This window comes from Sinocyclocheilus anshuiensis, unplaced genomic scaffold (genome assembly GCF_001515605.1).
Source record: "Sinocyclocheilus anshuiensis isolate Anshui unplaced genomic scaffold, SAMN03320099.WGS_v1.1 scaffold553, whole genome shotgun sequence".
Lineage (NCBI taxonomy): Eukaryota > Metazoa > Chordata > Actinopteri > Cypriniformes > Cyprinidae > Sinocyclocheilus > Sinocyclocheilus anshuiensis.
In genome coordinates this window covers 2,086,706-2,101,556 of record NW_015539821.1, presented here as the reverse complement: position 1 = coordinate 2,101,556, position 14,851 = coordinate 2,086,706, and the positions used below count along the sequence as shown (strand labels likewise).

Here is a 14,851-nt window from a genome sequence, read left to right as displayed (position 1 = left end):
ACATTTTATGGAGGACTGTTTCCTGATCCTGGTAGAGTAGACTACAATGCCGGCTGTTCTGACGCACAGCCTGTAAGTATGTTTTCATATTTAAAGAATTTGCTACTGATGATTCAAACGCGAGTTTTGAGCAGTGTAGAGTAGCAGTTGTTGTTTGTTGTTTCTCCGATCACAAATGCAGACATGGTTTTTATGTTTATGTGGCACGATATGCAATGCAACTCGTAAAAAGACAGTATAAGTCATTATAATCCGTAATTATGTCCCCACTGGATGCAAAAAACGTAACATTTCCGTCACACGCTTGAGGTATTCGGCCAATCACAATGCACTGGATAGCTGGCCAATCAGAGCACACCTCGCTTTTCAGAACAATGAGCTTTGTAAAAAATTGACGCGTTTCAGAAAGGCGGAGCATAGAGGAGAAACAATAATGTACAGTATGTGGAAAATAATGTGTTTTTTTTACTTTAAACCGCATAAACACATTTCATTACACCAAATACACGAAATAATGTTCTTTTTAGCAACATCATATGACCCCTTTAATGTCTTTCTATTAAAACAACAACAGCAAAAAGACTTTGAATTGTGGCACAGAGGTTGTGTAAGTGCATTTATTCAGCAACCTCAGTCACAAAAAAATGATCTATGTTTGGATTTATTACAGTTTCAGTCGATTCAGTCGCAGTAAACAGCACAAATGACCATGTGAAGGAAAACAGACTGGCTGTATTACACTTTCATTTGAGCAGAATATTTCATTGGAGATTGCTAAACTCCCAACTTACATGTTTGTCAATGTTTTCAGCTCATCAGAACTTCTCCCTAATGTAAAAGAGAGCATGTGTGAATGGTTGCCATGTTGTGAAGATAAAGTAAAATACAGGGCAGAAAATGTCCTTTTAAGAGAGAAGCGCTGAGAGGAGGATTTCAACACTTGACATTTCAATCCCCAAGCATGTTTTTTTTTTTTTTTTTTTTTTGTTGAAGAAAATTTAATTTTAGTCTTGTCTTTTTGTGTCAACAATATTGCATGTTGACAGTCACATTTAGTGTTTAATGTTAGTGTTTAAGGTCGTCAACAAAGGTTTTATTTTTTCATTAACAAAATCAACACTGTTTTGCAGTTTATGATTGTTGCTTGTTTTATAGATGGTGCTGCAGCTATAAATACACTCAATTAGCAGGGTGTGAGTGGTGCTTTTCTGCTGTTTTTTAACTTTGATGTTTTTTAAGTGTCCATCGTCGTATTGTTGGTTTTTCTTAAACGCTCAGCATCCTGTCCGTTTCAGGTGTGTCAGCTGGGTCAGCAGAGTCATGTCCACTTGCATGAATACCATCGCCCCAATTGGACATTTCATGCTAAAGGTAGGTGTTTTTCTTCTGCACTGTTTTTTTTTTTAAGCACTGAAGTGGATCAGCCCAGTTCCCAAAAATTGGGTGTAACAGGAAAGTTCATAATTTAATGCGTGGAGCAGGTTTCCCAGCACCTCTGATTGAATAGCCTCAGAGCTCTTCCTGGACAGCTTCAGGACACCGAGGCTGCCAGACACATGTGATGTTTTCTCTGTAAACCAGAGGTATGCTTTGGCCACGTTTTCTGGCTGTTGTTGAATGTTAAGCTATTTCAGTTTTACTGTTTCAGTATGTTATTTAAGACAAATCAAATGCACCACTGAGCCAAAAGCAGCTTGATCGCCACTGTGTTATTTCTCAACCTGCTGTCTGTGTTTGTAACTGAGTGATTTTTAGTTTGGTTTAAAAATGCATGAATTCGTAATAAATTTGATTTGGTTGTTCATATGGCATTAACTGAGTATCCTTATACACTTTAAAAGCCCCGACCTGAAGGGACAGAATAAAATAGTGACGTCTGGAGAAAAATAGAGGCTTGACAAACCTGAGCCGCGTCAGTGGAATTCAATTTCAGGCTCCTGTTGAGAAGTCTGGCTTATTAGATAAAGCCTTGTCATGCCGTCATTTCTTGTAAACAGTGGAGCTGAAGTGGGAACAGACAGGGTGCAGAGGTCCCCGCAGCTGAGCTAGAAAGAGAATCAATGAACATTAGCTGCCGTTCTGACGCTGGCCTTCAACCTAAGGTGGACTCGATTGAGCCTTTTTCACTAAGTGTCATGCCATAACTATACCTTTCTGTCACCAAAAAGCATGTTTTTCCATTGGTAGCCATTCAAAATTGGCAGCAAGTAGGTTGTTTACTTCCAGTGGAGTCACATGCCAAAACCGTTGAGATGAATGTTCAAAGCTCAAAGAACTTTATTATTTTGTTGATTATTTATTATTTTGTTAGGAACTTCATATGTTATCAATGTATAATACACAATCAGACATATCAACACATATATAATGTAACATTTATCAAGTAAATTAATTAAAGGCAGGGTAGGTGATTTGGTTCAAAAACTTTTTTTTTATGCTGGTTGAAAGTCTTAACACATCCCGATGGCAATCACTAAGTTAAGTGGTCTAAATGTATTTATATGTATTTCTAACATCTGTCGAAAGCGTAGGACCATAAAATCCAGTCATATACCTCGGTTCAAGGGCTGTCATATATGCCTGTCAACGTATGTATTTGCATAACTCCGTGCACCGTTTGCTCAGACATGATACGTCATCAGTGTGTTCCATTATGCCTCTGCAGACAGAGCGAGAATGGAAGGTGTTATTATTGTAATATTATGTGCTTTGTACTGTAATGTTTTCTCACTGGTGATTGAGACATGATGTAATCTGATAATGTTCAACCCTCCACCAACACTCAACCTCTGGTCTGCCTATGCGAGTTCAAGTGTTTTGGAGGAGGCGTGGCTTTAGAGAGTGATTTGCAGGGAGGGTGGTATTTTATTCTTTTTAAAGCTAGCTTGCTATTGCTAGCATCTCTGAAATCACCTACCCTACCTTTAAGTAAAAATCGAATTTAGCGTCCTTAAAGTGCTAGTGCAATGGAAATGCGAACGGATAATAATGAGGAAAAAAATGGTTCCACAAAAGTCAAAGGCCAGGAGGCTGAAGAATGCCCATTCCAAGTAAATTTTTGCAAAACAAAACTAGATTATTCAAAAACAGATTGCACGGACCGATTGCACTTCCTTTTAAAAGAATTAGCTTTTGCTAATTCTTACTAAAGAAAATACATTTTGCTAAAATATTTTAGGCGGACTATAAATGTGCCATATGTAGAATTTTAAACCTTTCGTTTCTTTTCGTTTATAGCAAATTTAACTTCTGCTTTAAAAAATGATTATTTTTGTTTTTAGATTGTAATGTTACAATGTTAGAGAATGTAATGTGAATTTAACCCTTTTTTAGTGTTTAACCCTTTAAAGGCAGGAAGTGAAATATATATATTTTTTAAAATAAATATGGATTGAAAAAAAAATCCAGATAGAAAGTGTAGAAAATACAGAGATATATACCGTATATCGCAATTCAGCCCCCAAAAAAATAAAAAATACGGAGATATGATTTTTTTGGCCATATCGCCCAGCCCTAATTGAAGTATTAAAAAATATATTCACCCTAAACATCTGAACACTCATGTATGATCAACAAAGTGGTCTATAATAGAATTGAACAGTGCCATGATGTGACAATAAAAAAACTGTTGATTAATTGTGTTTGCTTGTGTTGTTTTGAAATAGCTGATCTGTGCTGGTCGCTGAAGAAATACTACAACTTAGTGCTGTGGATCGCCGGATCGGCTTTCACCGTGGACGAAGCCCGAGGTCGTCACATGTGCTTGCCGCTCCTTCGTCAGATCAGCCGGCCGCGCCGTTCTCGACCCCTCACGCTAAGCCGGGGCTTCCGCTAGGCCGCTGTGTTTTTCGTTGTGAAAGCGAAACTACTTTGTTTGGTCTTCCAAAAGAGGACACGACTACAAATCAATGGTTAAGTTGTATTTACAAGTCTGTTCCAGAACAGTTTAGCCCAAATATCCAGATGTGTGCAGCACATTTTATGGAGGACTGTTTACTGATCCTGGGAGAGTAACGTTATACTAAAATGCCGGCAGTTCTGACTCAGGTAAGTATGTTTTCATTTGCAATATTTCATTACACCAAATACACAAAATAATGTTCTTTTTAGCAGCATCATATGACCCCTTTAAATTGAATCTAATTAAGCATAAAGGCATTTATAATCATGTATAAAGGCTAATTGCTAGATTTGTGTGCATAAGGAAGTGCTCAGGAATTAATTTTAGAGTATTCCTGGCAGTTATGTTACCTGATATTCAGCTTTCGTCAAGAACACGACCTCAGGCCAGGGTGGTTATGTTTGGCAAGGCTTTGAAGTGGCAAGTAATTCCTGTTACCTATTAATAGAACATATGTTTGGTTTGTGTACATAATTTGATTGACACTTTTTGTTTTCTTCCTCTAGTGTGTAGTCGTGCATTGTTGATTGTGGAAAGGAAATATGTTTTCTGTTGTACAGACACCACACCTTTTAAAGTCATGTGACCAGTAAACACAGATACTGGCACTGTCAGCCGCTTCAAAGCATCTGCCACATCTGCATATTTGTGAATGTGAAGCCATCCAGATTATTTTTAGAGTGGTTTGAGTCATAGTAAACAACTGCCCAGTAATATGAAGCATTGTATAAAGCACTCATCATCATTACTGGTCTGAAAAATTCAATCTCAGGTTATTTTGTCCACTTTTTCACAGGCCTGTGGTACTATGTGGGAGGAAGTGACCGCCCCTGCCTCACTCTCATTGGCTCCCCAAATTTCGGCTATCGCTCTGTGCACAGGGATCTGGAGGCTCAGATTGCCATAGTAACAGAGAATGAGGAACTCCAGCTGCAACTGCAACAGGTTGGACTTCCTCTGCACGTCTGTTTGCTGAAGTACCCCATCATGTAACCCATAAATCTTGGGTTGCAATGTGTTTTAAGAGCTGTTAGTACTAACTATGAAATTAATGGCTGGTCATTTTGTAAGGGCTTACAGGAAGCAGAGCTGTGCTCAACACATTGTATCAAGTGATTCGTTTTATTGCAGTTTGAACAAGATATTGAATGTAGACCAATTTGTGTTATCACCCTGCTCTATGAGTCTGTGATGGGCACCATGCTATGATACTGGAATAATTTAGTATTCACAGATTTGAATACTGTGATTGTCCATGACGCTACAGCTTTTCTTATACTAGAAAGCAGTGGAGTCAGTTTATCGTTCATATCTCAAACTGCATTGCACATAAAGGATATGCGGTAATCATTCATCTTTACTGGTTGTTCTGGGAACAGAGGCTACAATAAAGCCTAATTAATCGTGAGTGTCATCAGTTTTTATAGTTTGTGAAATGTAAGATTCCTGTAATTTTCACTTATCAGGTGATAAAAGGTCAGTTAAAATCAGTTCTTTAGTAGCCTTTATGAGAAAAGCACCGAGATGACATAACACTTGAAATAGCGAGAGTTTAAGTGAAATCTTGTTTTCTGTCTTGTCCAGGAGCAGGAGGTGTTGTACCAGAGCTCCACACAAGTGTCAAACTCCACGTTTAATCAGCCAGACCGCCATGTAAAGCTGTGGGTGCAACTGGTTACTCCACTCATCAAGAACTTCTTCTAAAGTTCAACAGGCCTGAGGTGACAGATATCTCACTGTCTATGACAGGTTGGTTGACGTATCTTTGAAGCACGTTTTAAACCTATCAGACATACAGAAGATCAGGCACATTACAGTGTTAGTGGTAGTTTCAGACATGAGCAATTCCTCCTGGAAAATCCATCTTAAGATGCTAGCTGCGTTTTGGAATATAGAAGCCAGTTATTAGCCAGGCCAAGCTGGTTATTATCTGAACCAGGCTGGTTATTAGCTGGTCGATCAGCGACCTTGTTCCAAAAACCATCTTGACCACCTTAAAGTCAACATGAATCTTATTTACCGTCTTAATACTTGTTCCTAGTCTTATTGTGAATGATTCATTGGGGGCTCTTATTCCAAAGAAAACATTTTCATCCTAATCTTTCATCAAGTGTAATAACTTGCACTTCCTCTTCCTTTTCCAGGGACGTCACTTAGGCTGAAAGGATTGTTTTAGTGTCAACGCTTACAATAAAGATGCATTTGTTAAAGTCGACATGAAATGAAAATGTAAACTTATTTATCTTCTAAATGCATTTCATAGATCTTATTGTGAACAATTCATCCGTGCATGTGTTAAAAAAAACATTTGCCCCTGTAATGTTTCTTCAGAATATAACTGGACCTATGGGTGACTTCTATCTGTTGTCGTATGATAAAATTAACACTAAGTATTGTTAGCTCATGTTAACTAATGATTGATGTCAGTGTTAATGTAGTTAAAGCTGCAGTCCGTAACTTTTTTTGTGTTCAAAATTTAACAAAATTTATATAATAAGTGAGTACACCATGAATCCATTTTCCAAAACGTGTTTTTGGCTTATCCAGAATCACTACGGTACACCTATAATAGGTGTTTATATTCTGACTATTTTAGACTGGTTCGGGTAGGTACCGCTGCGGAGTAGCCCAGTACCTGCGTGATTCGTCATAGACATAAACAGAGAGAAGTAGCTCTGGCTACAACGTTCTTCCGCAAGACTCATGCAGTTCTGTTTATTAACCACTAGAGCACCAAAAGTTATGGACTGCAGCTTTAACTTAAGTTAACAAATAAAGCCTTTTTATCCAATCACTTCCCAGTGGATAAAATCATATAATCATATTGTCCTTTTTCATATACTAATATGTCATATTACTGAAATAAAATGTTACAAATGGCAATTCATGTTGACTTCCTCATGTAACTAGTTGCTAGCGGCTAGTAACCCGCTACCATCTTAAGCTGGATTTTCCAGTTCGGTTGCATCGGGTATTATGTGCATTTCATTATGTTGAAGAACAAATGAGCCATTCGCATTAAATGCTCTGAGGGTACTAGCCTAAAGCAAATAAAAACAGCATTCAGCATTTTATTCCGCTTCCAAACGAATGACTTGGCTCTCTTGCGCTCAGTCAGACTTTCCCCGAAGATGGATATACAAAACCCCAGCTTGCCAGACAGTGGGTTCTGAAGAATTTACATTGTCACTCCAGTGGTTCCTTCAAACCAAATCCCCTTCACACAGCCCAGCTAGAGCTAGCATGGTCTGACCACAGCATGAATCTGACCATTCTAGTGTTGACTTCAGCTGCACTGGCAGTGACCTCCACGAGCCCTTCGTCGCTAACATCTGGAGTCTGTTACGGCTGTACCATTCCTTCTCTTGCCTCCATTTGATTACTAACATTCTCTTTCTCACTTGCTAAATGTCAGGATTTCAATTTTTTTTTACTTTGAGCTATTGGAATTAACAAAATGAGGCGGTTTGTACGTAAATAAGCTGAAAGGTCTCTGCCTCTTTTCCTAACACAAAATCAGCTGAAAGCGTAGTGGAGTTGAAGTAGCTGCCATTCACAAAGTATTTGATGATTTCAGCTATTAATATACAGTGTACAGTGGCCCAAAATGCCAAGACACTTAAAAATGTAAAAAAAAAAAAGCAGTGTTCAATTAGACAAAATATCAAATCCAAATCTGGCTTGTTTAAAAGACAGTGATAGAGCTTTTCTCAGAACTAGCTTGCTTTTCTCAGCCATTTTTTAAGTGACGTGTAGCTAACTGGTCTTAAGGCCGTTACCAATGTTACCAAAGACAGTAACTGTAATGATGGCTATAATGTTTTAATCATTTTAATTAATAATATCTATGAGAATAGGGAAGTCCACACCACAACTATAATGATAACAGTTACAAAAAAAGTAGTTGGAATTACTTTCAGAACTTTTTTTTGTTTTGACAGCCAATCAGCCAATCAGAATCCGATTCTGCTTGAGCATTTAAAGCGGCAGATGACAAAACTTTATTGTCTGTTGGTGTAGACATATTAAAGTGTGGCTTGAGTGTCCAAATAATTTTGAGGGGCCACTGTAGTATTCCTGGTCATGTTAAAATCCATTCTACAGAATTCTGGGGATATTTTCTCAAAAGAAGTGCAGAAAAGTGGAGGTGTCACTACTTGGAAGAGTGTATTGTATTTGTAAATTTATCAAAATATAAAGGACTTTATGTAATAATGCCATAAAATAGCAAATTATGGCTTGTGGTCCTACAAGCAGGGTTGTCTGTAGTCAAGGAAAGTTTCAGTTGACAATCACTTACTTTGCTTAGTGCTTACTCTGCCCTCTAGTGATTTTTAAAATGCATTACGATAAAACCAGATTTTATTTTTTTTTTTAGATTGTGCTGTTTTTCAAGGTAAGCATCACTATGCTGAGTATTAAACTTAGCTGTGTAACCTGCCTTGTACCTGTGCTACTGACATGAATGATATCTTAAATTGAGTAGCTTATTGAAATTATTCAGAAAATGTAAAAATTTACTTTTACATTTTTGCGATGTCCTTTGGGTGTTTTCATGCAAACTACATAAAAAAAATACTTTTATTCAGCAAGGACGCATTACTTTGATCAGAAGTGACAGTCAAGACATTTATAATGTTACAAAAGATTTCTATTTCAAATAAATGTTCTTTTGAACTTTCTATTCATCAAAACATCATCATGGTTTCCACAAATATTAAGCAGCACAACTGCTTCCAACGCTTATAATAATAAGAAACATATAAATCAGTTTATTAGAATGACTTCTGAAGAAAAACACTGAAGACTGGAATAATGGCTGATTTGCTATCAGAGGAATAAATTACATCTTTTGTTTTAACCATTATATTTTTCAATGTTACTGTTATTACTGTATTTTTGGTCAAATAAATGCAACCTTGAGGACCATAAGTGATTTTCAAAAACGTTTTAAAAATCTTACCGACCTAAACCGTTGAACAGTAGTGTATTTTGCTCAATGTGTTGTGTGTCGATAAGAAATAATACATAGTATTAGATTAAAATCAGATCACATTAACATCGCCTGCTTTTTTCCTTGTTTTTTTTCCCCCCTCCAGATGAAAAGTGGGACTGTGCGTGTGTGATTTGTACACGAGGCATTTGCAAATATCAATGGTTTCCTGGATGCAGATGGCAAAGATAAAGATGACTGTCCTGGCAAGCTCCAGTGAAGATGTTAGAAACAACTCTGTGCTGTTAAGATTCAATAACATTCATTCTGCTTCTTATAACCTCATTGTTAGGAGAGAATACATGTAAAACCTGTATACAGGGTTTGCTGCCAGTGTGATAGACATGTATTTGTAAGCACTGTGGCAGATGTGAAGGTTTGGCCATCAGTTTGATGTGCAGTGCATTTGTATGTATATATTTTAGTTAATTTAACTTTTTTTCTGTGAACATTCACTTTAATAAGATGCTGTTCAACAAAAACCCTTTCCATTTCTACTTCATTTACATTGTACTTTTTGATTATTATTTTTGGTTGAAAATGTCAGAAGCAGCTATAAGGCATCATTAATATTCATTTCATTACTAAGGTCAATGATATTCAGTTGATCTCGCACATTTCAGCAACACTTAGTTACCTCAGCCATATGTAAAATATCTATATTTCCCTGAAACCTATGAAAGCTTGTTTTCACCACAAGATAAATTAAAGGCAATTGTGAGTTCTCACAATTTGTCATGCTGAGTTTATATCTTACAATTCGGACAACTCACAGTTCTAAGAGATTATCTGGAAATTCTGAGATGAAAAGTCTGAACTGTGAGATCACAGCGAGAACAGGTGACATTTTTTCACTCATTTTTGACATTCAGAATTTGGAGAAAAAAGATTGAATTGAGTGTGAATATCTCACATTTCTGCCTTTTTTTCCCCTCAGAATTGTGCATTTATATTTCAAAATTCAGACTTTTTTTTTTTCTCCAAAGAATTGTTTAGCTTAAAAGTTCCAATTACCTTTTTTATTCTGTGGTGGTAATGGGCTTCCATAGAAACCACTGCAAACTATCAAGGCTGAGGGCCTTAAAGAAAGTTAAAAATAATTTAATCACCCCCATGAAGGAGTCACAATGTTCACTTTTAGTTAAGACTATCCATTTACACTCCATTCTTTATAGTTTTGTTTGTAACTGTTCATTAATGATGCTCAATACTGAAAATGAGCATATGACTTTCATTAATATTTAGTACAGCAGAGTTTATAGAAGAGCTCCAAATCCTGACACAAACCTTTACACAGTACGCCTGGGATGGATTTGAGCAGCACTGTATTTGAGTGTGCGTGAGTAATGCAGTATTGCTTTGCAAAAGTTGAAAAACTTGGTTTTGTAATAAAAACTGCGGTACTACCGTTTTTCCTAAGAATGTTTTGATTTTGGTGCCAGTGTGCATAGAAGCAAGAGTGTTTGCTTATTTATAAGGTTCATAAACATTGAGACCAGATGAGTTTTTTTCCTTTTGACTTACATTTAACTGGATTTAAATTTCATGAATGACAGTGTTTGGAAGAGAAGAGACTTTTGAATGGTCGTGTTTCCAGCTCTTTCAGACCGAGGTGCTACCCGAGTCAGATGAGGCCTTAAAGCCACGTCATCTAACACACAAGAACTTACAAAACGGCCAAAAACATTACGTACTATTATAAACTTTTTTTTTGTCAATGTGTAAGTGGTTTTTAAGAATAAAAAGACAGCTTAAACAGTCATGGTTGAGTGAGTTATTTGATGTGAAATAAAGATGTGTGACATATTTGGTCACATCCACTGTAAAACCCCCCTTTTTTTTCCTGGTTGTTTTCAGTAAAAGTCGATATACTGAGAAACTTAATTTCTTTCCAAGTTCATTAAGAAGCAAGAATGAAAGGCATTGAGAAATGGAAATGTCAAGAAAGCCTTAAACTAAAAATTCTATTTGTAAAGATTTCAGTTTTATTTTAACCACAAGATTACATAGCAATGGTGAAATAAACTTGGCATGTCAAAACCTTTTCTTCACCCCATTACTTTTGCACAAAGTATATCTTGACAATAACAAATAAAACAGCCTATATGTTTAAATATGTACAGCATTGATAAATTAGTATTTAAAGAGTTTTCTCTCAATTATCAGTGCATATAAAGCAAAAAAAAAAAAACTGGGGGCTTTCATATGCATTAATTTAAAGGGGTCATAGGATGCCCATTTACCACAAGTTGATATGATTCTTTAGGGTTTTAATGAGAAGTCTGTAACATAGTTTGGTTAAAATTGTAAATACTGTCAATCAAACTATCGTGGGAGGGGCCTGTATGTGAGACAGACAGACAGACATCTGAGATCGGCTCGATTTGAGAAAGGGGAAAACATTTAACCAGATTAAAAAAAAACCACTGGGTGGATTTTTATCATTATAGGGTGGTTGTGTACACACACTGCCAACACACATTTCAGTTCAAACAACTTGTAAAAGTGCATGTAGCATCCTATGACCCTTTAACAAGGTGGTAAAATACAAAACATAAAAATAAACTCTCCAGTCAGTAGTTTAATTTTTGACATTGTTCCATAAATATGAACCAAACGTACTGAAATGTTTTTGGATTTCACAGTCTTTCAAGGCCACCTATGAGATCAGTGAATAATGTCCTGATATTTTAAATAAAACACTGTTTAAGCTAAATAAACAGCATAAAAATAAAAAAAAATAATTAATTTAATGAATCAGAAAATCACTCAACTACAGTTTTTAGGATAGTATATGGAGTGGGACTGAAAGACAAGCTTTGGCAAAATGTGAAAAATATATACCCAACAACAACAACAAAAAAAAACAAATATGACAGCAGATCAGAAACGAATAGAAAAACAAAGCCAGATAGCCTCAAACAAAATGAGGCCAAAAGTCTCCCAGATTTTTACAGTACATAGCAGTGTAAAAATAGGTGCACAATTAGCATTTTATACTTATCAAAGCACAGAGAGGAACGGTCAAGTCTGCTGCAAGCTTACAAAAGGTCAATGAGAGCCCCATTCAGTCAGTCCTGCTGATTTGAGATGACGATGTACGCGAGTACTCAATGTTCATTCATAAGAATTAAACAAACAGAAATGTCAGACAACTTCTCAGAAAACCAACTGCATGATAACCTTCAAAACTTCAGGTCATTCCTGAGATAAAAATCACTCCAATCCAGCGTTATGGTTTCCGTGTATCATTCGCCCCTTTTCCAGGTCCAGGTACAAACATCCTTTCTGCAGCCCTACTGTCTCTTCAGAGATGAGGCTTTCTTCTTCCTGGCAGCAAGCATCTCATAGAAAGGGTCTCTGCTTATGGCAGCCCTGGAGACAATGATAAAGGGAGAAAAGAACATTTTTTGCTTACTTAAAAAATACACTCATATCTAGCCTGCTCAATATTGAGCTATCTAGGAAATTTCCACTATTTACAAACTCTCTTATTACTTATCTTATAACTATCATATTATATTGATGTGAAATTAAAAAATAAATACATATTTTTTTACTTTTTAAATACATGTTTATGAATAAATATTTAAAGTATAAATAATTTTAAATTATTATTATTATATGATCAAATTTAAAAGGTTGCTAGGATGAAAAATTAACAGTGCATAAATAAAACAAAAAATAAAGAATTCAAATGTAATGTTTTATAATTTTAAAAAATAAGATTATATTATCTCATAGAAAAGGTCCCTGCTCAATATTGAGCTATCTAGGAAATTTCCACCATTACAATTTACTTTTGCTATTATATCATACACACTTAATATTACAATTACCCCCAAAATTCCTGTTACTTTAGTATTATTTATATACTGTTCAAGTATTTGTCAAATATTTAATAGTATTTAAGTATTATCTCTCTCTCTGTATGTATATATATATATATATATATATATATATATATATATATATACACACACTCATGAAGTTAAAATCATAACCCCTAAAGATCAGTTTTAGTGGGCAAAAAAATTCATTTCAGAAACTGAATTTTGGGCCCTATGAATTTTAGATGCGACTCAGGGTTTAAGTCCAATCTGTGTCAAAATGCAACCTCATGCATATTAAAAATAGTGGTCGACCGATATATCGCCATTTTTCAAATATCGGCATCGGCCGATACGTTTTTCTGTTTGGCCGATGCGTTCGTGGCAGGACTTTTATTTTGACGGCGCTGAGAACAGCAGCACCTGAACCAAAGGCCCTTTAAGGCAAGTCTACAATTACCCCCAAAATTCCTGTTACTTTAGTATTATTTATATACTGTTCAAGTATTTGTCAAATATTTAATAGTATTTAAGTATTATCTCTCTCTCTGTATGTATATATATATATATATATATATGATTTTTAATAGTCTTAATTTGTGTTTTAGGGTTTGTTGTATCTTCTTGTAGTTTTATCTTCTGCATTTGATGTTGTTTATTAACTCATTAATAATCAATGGATTCAACTCTAAGCTTACAATTAAATTTCATATTTGAAATCACCAATGAAATCTGTGTGACAACAACTGTCATAAATGTTGTTTCTTTTGCTCAAATAGCATTAAAAAAAAGCTTATTTTTCAGGCTAGACCAGCCAGTGCGCATGCGCAGTCCTAAGCAACCTCTCAGAATGCTGACTGTTTCTATAGCAACCGGGACTTTTTTTTTTTTTCCTCCCCTATAGCAACCGGCCGGGACTTCTAACGGCAGCTGCAGTGAGGAGATGACTTTACTGATTAGCGATTGGCTCTTATACTCAGAAGGCGGGGTTTCCTGCAATTGAGCAGCCATATTGAGCGTTGCATTTTTCCCCCATTCAAAACAATACGAGTGACACGTCTTGGGTATTCTGTAGTCTTTGGCCTGAACACACAGTGCTCACATTCTCCCTCTTGTTCGCTGTCGTCGTTAACAGTTCTGTCCATAGACAGAAGTATGTCTAATAATCAGATAGAACGGTTAAACAAAGGAATTAAAATGTATACAAAAACGTATTATAACGATTGTTTTTATATTGTTAGTAATATAAAGCCAAACATTATAATACTTTCTTGTTTGCCGTCAGCATTCAGCAAATGCGCATTTATATAATTTAAACAAATCTTTGAATGACTAATGAACATTAATTTCAAAAACCTTGCAAACTTAAGTCAAATCCAGCTGTGAGATCTTGTGAAGTGTGCATTTGTATCCTGCACGATCGCGTGTTCTCTGCGTGACGGTCGATCCGTGTGAATGGAATGCTGACAGGAGGAGAGTTCAGTTTCACTGGAGATGCGCGATCGATAAACTTTAAACTCGTGATTTCAAATTATGCTGCGCTTCATGCTTTTGCCCATTGTCATAGTCATGTCATTTTCACTGTGTGCTGTATGTAAAATGAGCGTTACCTTGGCTTTATTTGAAAAAATGTGATTCCCAATGCACACAAACTTCCCAGAATACTGAGTGCCCTGTTGGTTACAGTGTTTACTTCCTTTTCAATTATATTTTTATTAAATACTTGTTTATTTGTGAAAAATACTTTGTCATTTAAAGTATAAACATGTTTATTTTACACATTTATTTTTTTTATCCATTTTCAAATGATTTCAAATTTCTTAAATATTAAATAAAATAAATAAAATTATATCGGCCACCCTGCTTTCCAAAGCCCTATTTGGACGGTAACTGTTTCTCAGGGGGACGTAAGAGATTTTCACCATTTACAGGGGATTTTAATGCCATCCGAATCCAGGATGTCGGTGTTTTTCTCTCACCACCCCCGTAAAAATCCACTGTGAATAAATCGCCATCCGAATCCATGAGTTTTATCACTGAGGTGATATGTACATTTATTTTTACAGACGTCCACATGAGAAACAATTACCGTCCAAATCGGGCTCAAGATATCGGCATCGGCTGTCA

The 14,851-nt window shown here is 36.0% G+C and overlaps 2 protein-coding genes across 4 annotated transcripts in view; one reads left to right on the top strand and one right to left on the bottom strand.

Annotated features, from left to right (window-relative positions):
- LOC107684081 (CDP-diacylglycerol--glycerol-3-phosphate 3-phosphatidyltransferase, mitochondrial-like) overlaps positions 1–10,230 on the top strand; it is a 22,107-nt gene extending 11,877 nt beyond the window's left edge. The window contains exons 8-11 of one of the 3 annotated variants that reach the window (XM_016480242.1): positions 1,296–1,371; positions 4,698–4,846; positions 5,486–5,650; positions 9,001–10,230. In XM_016480242.1, the coding sequence (XP_016335728.1) occupies positions 1,296–1,371; positions 4,698–4,846; positions 5,486–5,605 (345 nt within the window). In that variant the 3' untranslated portion in view covers positions 5,606–5,650; positions 9,001–10,230. Of the gene's footprint in view, positions 1–1,295; positions 1,372–4,697; positions 4,847–5,485; positions 5,651–6,045; positions 6,118–7,015; positions 7,118–9,000 lie in introns of those variants that run through there. The other 2 variants (XM_016480244.1, XM_016480243.1) reach the window with 2 other exon arrangements.
- A 1,177-nt stretch (positions 10,231–11,407) lies between these two features.
- Positions 11,408–14,851, bottom strand: part of LOC107684080 (cytohesin-1-like) — a 58,368-nt gene continuing 54,924 nt past the window's right edge. The window contains exon 13 of the mRNA XM_016480241.1: positions 11,408–12,269. Within this exon, the coding sequence (XP_016335727.1) occupies positions 12,191–12,269 (79 nt within the window). The 3' untranslated portion in view covers positions 11,408–12,190. The remainder of the gene's footprint in view (positions 12,270–14,851) is intronic.